The 13,759-nt window shown below is 37.4% G+C and overlaps 1 protein-coding gene across 4 annotated transcripts in view; it reads left to right on the top strand.

Annotated features, from left to right (window-relative positions):
• Positions 1 to 13,759, top strand: part of LOC113077684 (myosin-11-like) — a 54,000-nt gene that overhangs the window by 19,815 nt on the left and 20,426 nt on the right. For all 4 annotated transcript variants that reach the window (XM_026250007.1, XM_026250009.1, XM_026250008.1 and 1 more), the window contains one exon: positions 10,769 to 10,875. In XM_026250007.1, the coding sequence (XP_026105792.1) occupies positions 10,769 to 10,875 (107 nt within the window). The remainder of the gene's footprint in view (positions 1 to 10,768; positions 10,876 to 13,759) is intronic.

Here is a 13,759-nt window from a genome sequence, read left to right as displayed (position 1 = left end):
ACCGGAAAAACACGACAGGCTGGAGGCGTGACGTGTGGGCGGAGCTAAAGAATCACGAGCGCGAGTAGGCTTTTGCGTTGAGAGCGTCTGGAAGCTGTGACACAGATCCAGAGGCTGAAATTTAACAAGAGCAGCATCAGCAAACGACGTCTCTATGTGGTATGTACTAAAACTGTATATATTTGCTTAGCAGTTTTGGAAAATGACTAAGTTCCACTTTGTCGTCTTTTTTTTTTTTTTTTTTTTTTAAGCTGTACATGTGGAAAGTGCAGTTTGATGACAACATCGCATGTTGTTTACTAGATGTGCATACGCGCCGATAGCTAAGTGAACAACACAGAGATATTTGAAGCAGTTTTACTCACCACCTGCGGTTCCAACACACGATCGTGACACTTTTTCGTTGGGACTGCATTATCCTTAAGAAATAAATTATGTGCAAATCCAGCGTCAAACTGGGCCTTGTTTGTAAAACAAGCATCTTCGAAATGCAGGGAACAAACAAAAACACTTGCACAACTCCGTTGATGCTCTGTAAAAATAAACTCCATTCCCTGGTCCCTTAATGCTGTTTTTTTTTTTTTTTTGGTAATCTGTGCAGGGTTGTCTTGCCCTGGCAACCAAAAACACACTTCTGTGACATTTCGCAACGCTCTCGCTCTGATCAATGAGTCTGTGCTCAGCCTCTCAGTGCTCTGCTATACGGGAGCGCGCGCTCTTCCGGCAGAAGTGCGTCAGGACCCATATAAGGAAATTCCGCTCCATCTAACGTCACACATAGCCATACTCGAAAAAAAACTTTCCGAAACTTGTGACAAACCGTAAGGAGTATTTTTGGAACAGAAATACTCCTTCAAACGTACAAACTAATTTTTTAAACTTTGTCCATGTTTAGCATGGGAATCCAACTCTTTAACAGTGTAAAAAACTCAGTATTCATGAAATAGCATTTCACCCCCCCCTTTAAGCTTTTATAAAATAAAAAATAAAAAAATGGTGCGCTTTATACTGTCTAATCTTGAGCAGGAGCACTTCACAAAAATGAATCGAAACTCAGGGAATACATGCCTCACAGACATACATAAATCTATAGAAATATTTAAATTACCACTAAACAAAATAAATCAAAAACTAAAACTCTTTCAATGTAACCTTAATCCTTAAAGATGCACTTCACTCTAAAGGCGCGTCTAATGAAGAGATGGTGAGTAAGGATTGTCATCTTCATCTTTGCAACATGGACTCAGAAAACACTAGTTTATTAGTAAATAAATAAATATATCCTTACTATTTCCCCACGTTCATGGTAGGCTAATTGCATTTGCTGGGGTTTTTCTGCAAGCTTAAGCCTATTGCGTGCTTTTGAATGCAAAACTCTTCAGCTGCACTGATGGGCGACACGCTCTTTGCTGCTACTGCTGGCTGGACACTAAACAGAGCCGCTCTTAACAACACAGTCTCGTGTTGTTTCCTCCAGCATAGCAATTTTTTCATCACTAATTGATTGGTCTAAATTAAAAAAATGAGGAGAAGCATAGGTTCCTTTTGCCAGGCTGAAATGCAAGGCATGTGCACATCGCAACAGCACATCAACTTTGAAAAATCACCTGTAAGTAGTACGCCTATAGTATATTGTTGGTATAAAAAAATTACATGCACCAGTTACGTTTGGGATAATTTTATTTTAAACGCCATTATGTCAACTGAAAACATTGCAATTGTGTTTTCAAATACAACAAAGAGCACAACAAAACCATTTCAAGAGGCGGGTTCAGCAGTCTTCATACCGGAAAACAGTTAAAATGATCTCAAACATACAGCGTGCTCTCTTTATTTTATCAAATGATCATAATAACATCTATTAATTTTATAATCCTGCTACTAGCCTTTTATTTAAACTAAACCCCCTGATCAAAATGATCAAAAATTGACATCCCTAGTTACATTTGCCCCATATGTTTTTAAAGTAGTGTAAATTGTAAATTTTATATATAGTAGTGTATATACAAAATTAACATTCATTGATCAGTAGTTTTTAGTTTTAAAATTACTTCAAATCAACTAATTTTGTACCTTTGCTCAAGTAAAATTGAAAAGGAGTACTTGATTTGTGTACTTCATCCAACACTGGTACATAGAACAAGATTTAGAAATGTTGAACATAAAATAGAAGAATACATTTTATCTGGACAGCCCCTTATTGTGTCTTATAAGCGAGCCAAACTTTGTGACCATGATTTCATATACATTTTAATGTTTTCTCTAGTTATCTGTTTTTTGTCACTCTTTTTCAGTTTGGATACGTACAATGCTTATTTATTCGTTATTGTCAGGTTCTGTTATCCTTGTTATGAATTGTAAATGATGTTAATCACTTTTGAAAAAAAAAATGACTGAGATATTTGGGTTTCTTATGCCTGTTTCACACTGGATGTGTAAGCAGAGATGAAGCAGCACAGAAGCTGCATATTTGCAGAGCGGAAGCGATGCGCACTGTCATGCCATTTTAGTGCACATTGTGGATGCTCTAATCTATTCACATGGGTGCTGAAAAAAAGTGCCTCATATGCCTCTAGTGTGAAACGAGCTTTACTTTCAAAATGTTTGGTTTGTTTTTTGATTACATTTTTTTTGTAACACTTCTCTCCCACCTGTTGGCCCTGAGACCCTCCTCCTCTCCATCTCCGCCTCTGCTGCTGCTCTGCATGATGGGTGCAGCCACTGAGAACAGTTTCCCATCAGTTTTGTGCATGCAGGTTTCATCGCCTCCATTGTTTGCTCCCGTCTGTGCTGTCAGTAGTTTTCTGGAACTCTTCATCCTCTCCTAAGGAAATTCTGGCAGCACAGACGAGGCTGGCTCATGGGGTCCTGTCCTTCATCTGTGGCTTTATCCTCCCTTTTCTGCCCTTTTCCTCCCTTTAACAAAATCACTGGCCAAGTCTCTGCTATAAAACAGACCTTTGTCAGCTGTCTACATGGGGATTTAGTTTTTTTTTTTTTTCTTATGTCCAACATTATCACACCTTAGAATTATGAAGTAAAATTCACACCGTAAAATTCTGTATTCAATTACTCATTAATTTTCTCGTTATGAAAAAATTTAACCCTTATTGAACAACAAGGGGGGAACATAAATGATGATAACGTGGAAAATACTTGAAACTTTTTTTGTTGTCTGTACAGTAAAAGTCAGACTCAGTGGTGATCAGTGTGGTTTTCTTTAGGTTTCTTTTGTGTCCTCTTGTTGTCTGTTGGTTTAAAAACCTAAAATCTTTTTACACATAAACTACCAAAAATGACTTATTTTATAATTAAAATATTTTAGGGAAATATATATATATATATATATATATATATATATATATATATATATATTTATTATTATTATTATTAATATTGTTATTAATATTATATTTTTTTCATTCAAGGAAAAAAATAATGCTTAGATTTGAGAGGCCAGTTAAAATTAATATTATGGTTTCATATTTAGAATGATCTTAGAATTTTATAAAAACTTTTTTCTAAGGTAAATTTAGGTGTCTTTCCTAAAAAGATGCTGGGAGACTACAAATGTACATATAATAACCAATGATAGAATGTGGTGATGCCAAAATACCATGAATCCAGCAACCCTCACTTGACTGCCTATAACTATTGTAGGGCTACATTCATAATTACTAAACATAGCAAAATATGCATGAAAAACATAAATCAAACTCAGCAATTATTCAGTCTGATTCTCGTATGTACATAACACCATTAAACATTGTAGACTCCCCCAAAACACACCTCTTTGGCCAGTATCAATAATAAAAAAAACACTCTGCAAAATAATAACAAGACAGCAAAAAAAAAAAAGCACATTTGCTTCTAAAGTCAATTGTTACATCCCTTTTCGTAGAACATAATTTGCCCAGGTTGCTGTTTCAGTGAAAGGGGCAAAATTATAGAATGCTCTGCCAGATTAGCCCCCGACATTAGCCACCTTAAAAAAAAAATCTAATTGTGGTTAATTCAGGAACAATGTTGCTCTCATATTTAGTCTTTTGACTTTGCCCTTTCTGTATACTTTTAGTCCTTTTTTATTATTTTCCATTGTGTTACATTTCTATCCTTTTTTCCCCCCATTCTTTTATTAATGTTGATGTTTATGTTGATGAATATGAGACAAAACTACAGAATGTCACATTTTATTATTAGGTCTTTCGACACCATACATGTTTTACCAAATAAAAAGGACAGCACTTTTAGAGTTCATCCCCATATTTGATGTGGGCATAAGCATTGGAACAGTTGAATTTAAGGCAGATGTAAAAGATTAAAAGCTAATATTTAGTTGCAGATCCCTTGCAGAGTCTGTAACCCATAGTCGTCGTCAGACTCCTGGTCTTATGTTGCTTGTTTGGGGAGTTTCTGTCTTTAGTCACCTCTTCAGATGGTGAAATTTAACGTTCAATCAGATTTAAATCTGGAGATTGATTTGGGCAATAAAGTCCTTGACTGAACTGTCAGGGTGTTTTGGGTCATTTTCCTGATCCATTCTGAAGTGCTTTCTAATTAATTTGGTGGCATTTTTATAAAATATTGGTAGCCAAGATGATTTTGTACCCCCTTCCAAATTCATTCTGCTACTGCCATCATACATTAAGTCATTATTAAAATTAAGAGGTCCTGTTCTAGAGACATCAATGCATCCCCATGCCATGACACCACCTCCACCAATCTTTACAGATGAGGTTGTAACCTTAGGATCATTTGCAGTTCCCTTTTTTCTCCACACTTCTGCTGTCCAATCACTTAGGTAAAGGTTAATCTTTGTCCGTCAACTTCGTTCCAAAACTCAACTGAAGAATCTTGCCTTTCTATTTTTGGTGCTGATCAGAGGTTTGCATTTTGCTGTGTAGATTCTATAATTCTGTGTCATTCTCATGTGGACTGTAGATTGACAGAGCATCACCACAGCTTTCTGGAGGTTGTTGGTGATTTTACAGACATATATTTAAGGGTCATTTTCACAGCTTTTTTGATTTGTCTGTCAACAACTACTGTTATTTTTCTCAGACGATCATGTCGTCATTGGTTGCTGATGTCGCTGGTAGTTTCCGAACTCTTGATTTCTCCATGCCCTTTGTTTTTCTTATAGTTCTAATTGACTTCCTCTTTTCTTTTAGCATCCAAATTGCTTGCTTTTTCTTTTCAGAATCGCTTTCCTCATCTTCATCCTGGTTTGTGTAAGCCATCATTGAATACAAGAATTAGAATGCAGAAGCAATGGATATAACTGATAAGATCCATTTCCTGCTTTTAATATCTGAAGAATTAATGCAACAGAACACAGCTGAACACTTAGAAAGACCTGTGAGGCAACTGTTCCAATACTTTTGCTCACATCAGATTGGGAGATGAAAGTATAAAAGTGCTGATCTTCTTAGCTGGTAAAACATCTTTGTGTTGAATCACCCAATATTAAAACGTGACATTCTGTAGTTTTGTTTCAATTGAATCTTTTAATCATATTTACAGATTTCTTGACTCAACAGCAAACAGAACAATTTTGTCTTTACTGTTCCAATACTTATTGAGGGTACTGTATGTGGTTTATTTGTTTGAATCATTAATAGCAGACTCACATATACTGTACGACTCTTTCGACTCTCCACTGTTTTGAATTGACAGTTTGAATGCATTTTTGTACTGGATTCTTGGACTGATAACTTTTAGCAGCCTGAAATTACCTGATTGCAAACCAGAATGCTAAAACAATCTCTCTTGTGAAAAAGTGAAAGTGACGTGACATTCAGCCAAGTATGGTCACCCATACTCAGAATGTGTGCTCTGCATTTAACCCATCCAAAGTGCACACACACAGCAGTGAACACAAACCCGGAGCAGTGGGCAGCCATTTATGCCCGGGGAGCAGTTCGGGGGTTCAGTGCCTTGCTCAAGGGCACCTCAGTCGTATTGCCGACCCGAGTCTCGAACCTCTAACCACTAGGCCACGACGCCCCCATTGTTCAAATATCACTTTTTGAAGTACTGTTTCCACAATAATTTACTAATCGAAAGTCTTCAGGAGATGAATCTTTAGCTTTTAAGCTCTCAAATGGTATTTAATTTATGAAGATTAATTGAATAATTAATGTTAAAAAAAATCCATTTACAACTGCAATTTAAGTGGCTATACATAGACAACTGACTGTCTCTGCCAGAAAGCTTAAACTAGGCAGTGGTGGTTGTTGGTCTTGCTTGCAGGACAAGCATCAAAAGCAAAATAAACACAAAAATGATTCACAGAATTAACGTTTTGTGGTGCTTATTCCAGTCCCCTGATTTGTTTTCGAATGCACATGCTGGAATTTCACAGAACAGGATGTCTGTAGTCCAGTCTGAAGTAGTCTCATGTTTGCAAAGGGTGGAGGATTGAGCTGGAGTTAGTATTTTCTTAGCCTTGCTGAGATGTCTGACCAGCTGGAAAGGTCTGTGCTGCTGCTGTTGGATTGTCTGGCTGAAATGAGAAGTTAAGCTGTATGTCATCCTTGTAACATATTTTGTTACATAAACCATGTGCCAACCAGTGTTGGGTATAGTTACTTTGGAAAGTAGTTAGTTAGGTTACAACGTTACCATCAATTAAAAGTAATCAGTTATGATACAGCGTTACCTATTCATAAAAGTAACGCGTTAGAGTACTCATGCGTTACCAAAAATTAAAAGCCATTTGCAGCGGCTCACACGACAGACACAGCCCCCGGCCCCTTTAAATGCACCTAAAAGTGGTGACTCCCGACAATGAATAACGTCAGTCATCCGACTAAATTAACACTGCAGGATAACTATAACAGGAAAGACCGTCACCAATCGGCTATTCCACATGGCGTTTTATTTATTTATTATCACAGAACATATTATTAATCAAAATTCGCACCTAACGTTACCCAGCCCGGGTAGCCTAGGCTACTGTATATTATGAGCACCACAAGATAACTCCTGATTTTTCTTTAACTTTAAATAATGCAGTTATCAAAGTACAAGTATGCTTACTTGTAAACACAACCTTAAACAGGCTTGCAGATTTAAATCCATTCAGAAATGATGACCAGCCAACCAGCCAGCCAATGATCTAACAGAAATTAACAGCTGCCTGTCAAACAAAAATGATAACAAACCGAATAAAATCCTTCACTGCCACACAGGCAAATGACAAATCGCTTAATAGCCGAACTAATTATTATTAAAGTGTCACTCACAGTCACAAGCCTAAATTCGCTTTAACACAGTCCTCTTACATTTACTCTTCAAAGTAGTGATTAAAACGTAGCGTTAAATTTGAGGTAGAATTTTTGGCGGTCGACAGAAGCTTTTCACCAAAGCAAAGTGTGCATTTTACCGTTATGTTCTTTTCTTTTTCGTTGACAAATTGAAAATAATGTGCGTACTTCCATAAACCAAACGCTGTCCTCTCTGCTATCTTGCCGGGAGTTTGAAAAAAAAAAAAGCCCCACACACACATAGGGTCAGGCGCAGGGCACAGACGCATCACAGCCATTGACTTTACGATCACAGAGCTTCGGCTCCACTGATACTGTACATCCGCAGGTGGCACAGTAGACCTAGGACTACTGTCTGACAAAAAGCAGGCTGCAGTCGGGATTTTCCTTTCCTTAAAATAACTTACACACGAAACTAACGCGTTAAGTTCCAAATTTCAGGAAAAAAGTAATTAGAGTACTCTAACACGTTACTTTGTAACGCGTTACCCACAACACTGGTGCCAACTGCCTTGAAGTGTGAACAAACCTTTAGGTACCTAGGTGACAATGTCAGCTAACCTCCAAGAAACTGATAAGTCTGCCTGTGAGGAAATTTTCCATTTGGTGCAAAACAAAAAAAAAAGAAGTAAAGCATGGATTCATCCTTTCCTGTATCAATTTGCCTTAAATGGATAGTTTACACCAAAATAAAAATTCTGTCATTAATTACTCTCTTATGTCGTTCCAGACCCATAAGACCTTTGTTAATCTTTGGAACACAAATTAAGAACAAATTAAGAAAGCCAGTACCACAACCCATGCATGTACATTCTTCTTGCAAACAACCGGGATCTCCGTCTGAATGCAGGCTTCTGCATTAGCAACACCACACGCATGCATTGTGGTTAGGGCTGGGATAAACGATTATTTTTTTTGATGCATCGATTAATCTAACGATTAATTTTTTCAGACCGATTCGATTTCGATTATCTCCCCATTAATTGACTACTAACAACTTATACATGTTGATTTACATATCTGAATGAAAAAAAACATGAATTCCTTAACATTGCAATATATGTTTATTGCTCTTAAAATAAAAGACTGACTAAGAATGCATTACTTTGCACTTGTATAGAGATAGCATTCAATAAAACCTTGAAGCCTTGAAAACACATAGCATTCAATAAAACCTTGAAGCCTTGAAAACACATAGCTTATTGAAACAAGCTTACTGAAAACATAGGGCCTAGCTTACTGAAAAAAAGTTATTCTTTCAGATGAAAATAACAACAACTTGATGTCTAGCATTCAATAAAAAAGGTCACTCAAAATACTTGTTTAGAGCAGTTGAAAGAATACAGTAACCAATGTAAACTTGAGGGCTTTAAGCTAATACAGAGAGTGCTTTTCCAAAAAAATAAAAAATAAATTTACAGTGGGAGCCAGCAGCCTGTCATGGAGAAAAGAAAAAAAAAATCCCTGAATGCTCCATGTGAAACTTTGGCGTTCCGCCCTTTCTCTATCGTGTCTAATGATTTTGGTTAATATGCACGAGAGAGGGAGAGAGAGAGAGAGAGACAGACAGAGAGAGAGCGCAAGACAGCGCTTGTGTAGTTTGAAGACTGTGATTGCGCGAGCGCGCGTGAAACTTTGGTGTTTCCCCTTTTTCTATCGTGTTTAATGATTTTGATTAATATGCACAAGGGAGAGAGAGAGCAAGAAGCGCTCGTCTTGTTTGAAGACTGTTAGTGCGTGCGCGCAGCCGGGGCTCTCTCTCGTATGTGCCCTGTCAGGCGCAGGAGTCATTCTATTCTACATCACTCAAAGATCAAATAAGGCTTTGACAGGCGCCAAAAAAAAGATCAATGCAGAAAAACCCCTGGATTGGTCATATAACGTTGGACAGAATGTTGATCCGGCCATCGCGTATATTCAGTGCACATAAGGTAAACGTTTTGCAAATGTTTTTTAGAGAAATAAAAACTGGTCGACGAATCGATGCGCATATTTTGCGTCAACGTATTTTTTGTTGTCCCAGCCCTAATTGTTGTACTTTAGTGAATGTGCATCGAAGTCCGACACAGAAGAGAAGAAATTGTTGAATAAAGTAATTTTTTGTTGTTGTTTTTGTTTTCTTTGCACACAGAAAGTATTCTCGTAGCTTCATAAAATTAAGGTTGAACCACTGATGTCAGATGGACTATTTAAACAATGCCCTTACTACGTTTCTGAGCCTTGAATGTGATAGTTCCGTTTCTGTCCATCCTGGGTCAGATTTTAAAAAAATATATCTTAATTTGTGTTCTGAAGATGAACAGAGGTCTTTGAGGTTGGGAACGACATGAGGGTGAGTAATTAATGACAGAATATAATTTTTTTTGGGTAAGATATCCCTTTAACACTGTCAGTGGGTATTTTCAATTTCTGACCCAAGTATTCTTAGTTTTTGTATACTTTGAACTTCAAACTATACTCCATTTGATGTGTGCGAACGCAGGCAATCTAGAAAGCTTTATCCATATCCAGTGTCTGCTCTTTTTTTTTTTTTTCCCATCAAGTTATGACTGCTAACAAATATTTTTTAACTCTTTTCCAAACCAAAGCAGAGCTGTCTTGCTCATAAAGCTTGTCGGTGTGAGTGTCTGTTGTATTTTGCAGTCTCTGCTGGTTTGGTGTCTTATGTTTCTATGTTTTTCTTCTTTTCTTTTTTGGTACTGTGTAACAATGGCCCAGGATAGTGTTGCCACCTTGTGTAAAAACTGATTATTGCAAAAAAACTTCAGTGCGCATGTGCGAACTGCGTTCACAATGTACAAAGTCCCTTGCATACTCATAACAAGTGAAGTATACTTTGGGCTTAAGAAAAACAGAATGGGGGTCGATTGTGCTAGTAATGATGTTAAAAATGAAATGCATTGTTGCAGTGACTATAATTAAGAGCTCATAATGAAGTCTCACGCTAAATTAAGGATAATGATCAAAATTATCACTTGCCTTACTAACCTTATTGATGTTGTTACATGTACTCACACAATTGTAATGCAGTTGTCTAGACTGATTTCTTACGGAATCATAATTGTAGTCATATACTACTTTGTTCAGGGTGTCCCACTTTCACTTCCATGCTATAGTTGATTGAAAGACTCTTCAGGTGGCATTACCCATTTATTGCTATAACCAAGGTGAATTGTTATAATTTCTGGAAATAATTCTCAAAAAGCTGTTTCTTGCTGTAGTTTGCACTGTAAATATCATTGTGGCTTATATAGGTCTTGCATATTTTAATCTTCTGGTCCACAGTCCACAGAAGCTGAATTTGCAATATGTGCTGCTACCTGATGCTTTCCGGACCTTTTTCACTCTCTAATCTGCACTAGAATTACCTAGCTGTCTCTCCTCAATCCTGATTTTGTATTCGCCCTCCATTGCCCTAAACATATTTGATCCATTGCCTTTGTCTTGTGGCACAAAACTGATTGAGGATGACTGGTTGTTTCCTGGCTGCTCCGATCCAGAATTAGCCAATCGGCAAGAGGAAGTGGAGGAGGAGTTGGCCCAGGCCCGTGGACTCTGCACACAGAAAAGCAGGAAGCCCAAATATTTCACCCCACACAGCCTGCAGGTATGAACTAAAGTCTAAAGTAAATTGCATACAAATGAGTGACAAATTAAAAGAACAATTTCTAAGTAAGGTGTTAGGTCACAGTGTGCTGCCTGATCAGCTTCAGTGCACCTTGGTGTTGATTCTAAAAATTGGATTACTTCTTCCTGGAGCAGTGGAACACCACTCTTCCAAAAGATATGCCCTCATCTAGTGTCTAAATAACGGTGGTGTCTAATGCCTCATTTCCACTGAGTGGTATGGTTTGGTACAGTACGGTAAGCAATTATTTCCGTTTCCAATATCAGAAGTTTTAAATGGTACCAAAAAAGCGAACCCTACCAAACAACTTTCTTGGTACCCTTCTGTTGGGCTCCTAGCACAGCAAAGGCTACCAAAATGGTGGAGCTAAACTCACTGCAGAGCATTGATTGGTTGACTAGAATTGTCACTTTTGTTTGATACAAGGGGATAAAGCGTCCTTCACTTGTTCTGCTTTGCTTTCCATGAATGTTAGGCTTATTCATATCAGAGTGCACAAACACAAAGAATATAACCATGCATTTTATATTTTCATACAGACAAAAGCCATTTCTCAATATTCTTGTCTGTTCTTGTGGACTTGTGAAACATCATTGCCCAAACACCCACAGAATTTTCTAATTAAATATCTATAATTGTGTCATGAAATGTAATTTGAAGAGTTTTTCAGGTGAGAATGTAATTGTTTAAAACTAAAATCTGTGGTTTATTTATAAAGATAGCACCTATTTGAAAATGTGTTATGCTGATTTTGGAGCTCCAGGTGATCACCGGGCGCTCAGTGCTCATGTATCCGCCAAGAGCAACCTAAGCTTGGCTAGTCCTTCTGACATTTGGCTCAGATGTCTCTGTAGTGATTAAACATGAGATTCAATTCTTTTTGGGTTGGCTATATTTAACAGGCATTCATGGTCTCATGAATCTGTTCAAAGTTATGTTTAACTTTATATATTTAATCTTAACTTTACCATGGTAATGTTACAGCGCTGACTTTGTGGTATACGTTTGACTGAACTGTTTGCTTTTGTCTTTATTTCCTCTTATATAAGCCTCTTATACTTTGTACTTTTACTTTTATAATGGCTATTATTGTTCATTAAACTTACATTTAAAGGGTAAGTTCACCCAATAACCAAATTATGTCATTAATAACTTACCTTCATGTCGTTCCAAACCCGTGAGACCTTCTTCAGAACACAGTTTAAGATATTTTAGATTTAGTCCGAGAGCTCTCAGTCCCTCCATTGAAACTGTGTGCACGGTATACTGTCCATGTCCAGAAAGGTAATAAAAACATCTTCAAAGTAGTCCATGTGACATCAGAAGGTCAGTTAGAATTTTTTGAAGAATCGAAAATACATTTTGGTCCAAAAATAGCAAAAACTACAACTTTATTCAGCATTGTCTTCTCTTCTGGGTCTGTTGTGAGATTTCAAAACACAGCAGTTTAGTGATATCCGGTTCGGGAACGAATCATTCGATGTAACCGGATCCTCTTGAACCAGTTCACCAAATCGAACTGAATCGTTTAAAACGGGCCGCGTCTCCTATAAGCATTAATCCACAAAAGACTAAAGCTGTTCACTTTTTTTAATGTGCCTGACACTCCCTCTGAGTTAAAACAAACTAATATCCCAGAGTAATTAATGTACTCAAACAGTACACTGACTGAACTGCTGTGAAGACAGAACTGAAGATGAATGAACCAGATCCAGATAATGAAAAAAAGATTGACTTGTTCTCGAGTCAAGAACCGTTTCTGTCAGACGCGTCCGAATAGAGATTGGAGAAGCTGATGATACTGTGCATGTGTGATTCAGCATGAAGCAGACTGACACACAGAGCGTCTGAACCGAACTGGTTCTTTTGATGACTGATTCTGAACTGGTTCTGTGCTAATGTTATGAGCCCAGGTAAACCGAAGGCTTGAATCAAGGGCAATCATCGCAAATGAAGTCATTACGTTGAGTGCAAAAGAACTGGTGAACCATTTTCCTCAACTGGTTTATTGAATTGAACTGTCCGAAAGAACTACTGGTGATCGAAAACCAATGCAACTGGTTCTTGACTTGAGAACGAGTCAATCTTTTGTTCGTTATCTGGCTCAGCTCTGTGTTAATTTTCAGTTCTCTCTTCACAGCAGTTCAGTCTGTGTTCTGTTAGAGTACATTAATTAATTAATTAATTATTTTAACTCAGAGGGAGTGTCAGCCACATTACAAAAGTTAACAGCTTAAGTCATTTGTGGATTATTGCTTATTGGAGATGCGAACCGTTTCAAACAATTCAGTTCAATTTGGTGAACTTGTTCAAGAAGATCTGGTTACATCGAGTTATTCGCTCGCAAACCGGATATCACTAAACTAATATCATTAAACTGTGTTCCGAAGATGAACGGAGGTCTCACGGGTTTCGAATAGCATGAGGGTAAGTTATTATTGACATAATTTTGATTATTGGGTGAACTAACCCTTTAACAAAAAGAGGCAAAGTTGTGCTTATTGTCGTTGTTCATCATCGATCACTAGTTTCTGACACCATGCCTACCAAGTAAGGGTTTTATTGGCAGTGTAAACGCAAGCCTGATTAAGGATACCCATACTGAATCGTATTGTACTGAACTTTACTGTACCATACCGCTCAGTGGAAACCAGCCATAACATGCAAGTTCAGATTAACATAAAATGAATAAGTCCTATTTATTTATTTTTTGCTCTGTTGCAAAGTTGAATTAAAAGAATTATTTAGTCAGAAATGAGTCAAAATCATTTACTTGCCCTCATATCATTTTATCCTTAAAACACAAAGCAGACCCTTAGCCCTCATTTGCCAGTCTCCAATTACATTAACACAAGCATTAAAT

This window comes from Carassius auratus, unplaced genomic scaffold, assembly GCF_003368295.1.
Source record: "Carassius auratus strain Wakin unplaced genomic scaffold, ASM336829v1 scaf_tig00023173, whole genome shotgun sequence".
Taxonomy (NCBI): Eukaryota; Metazoa; Chordata; class Actinopteri; order Cypriniformes; family Cyprinidae; genus Carassius; species Carassius auratus.
Note: the sequence above shows the minus strand (reverse complement) of the source record. Positions and strands in the feature narration are given on the sequence as shown.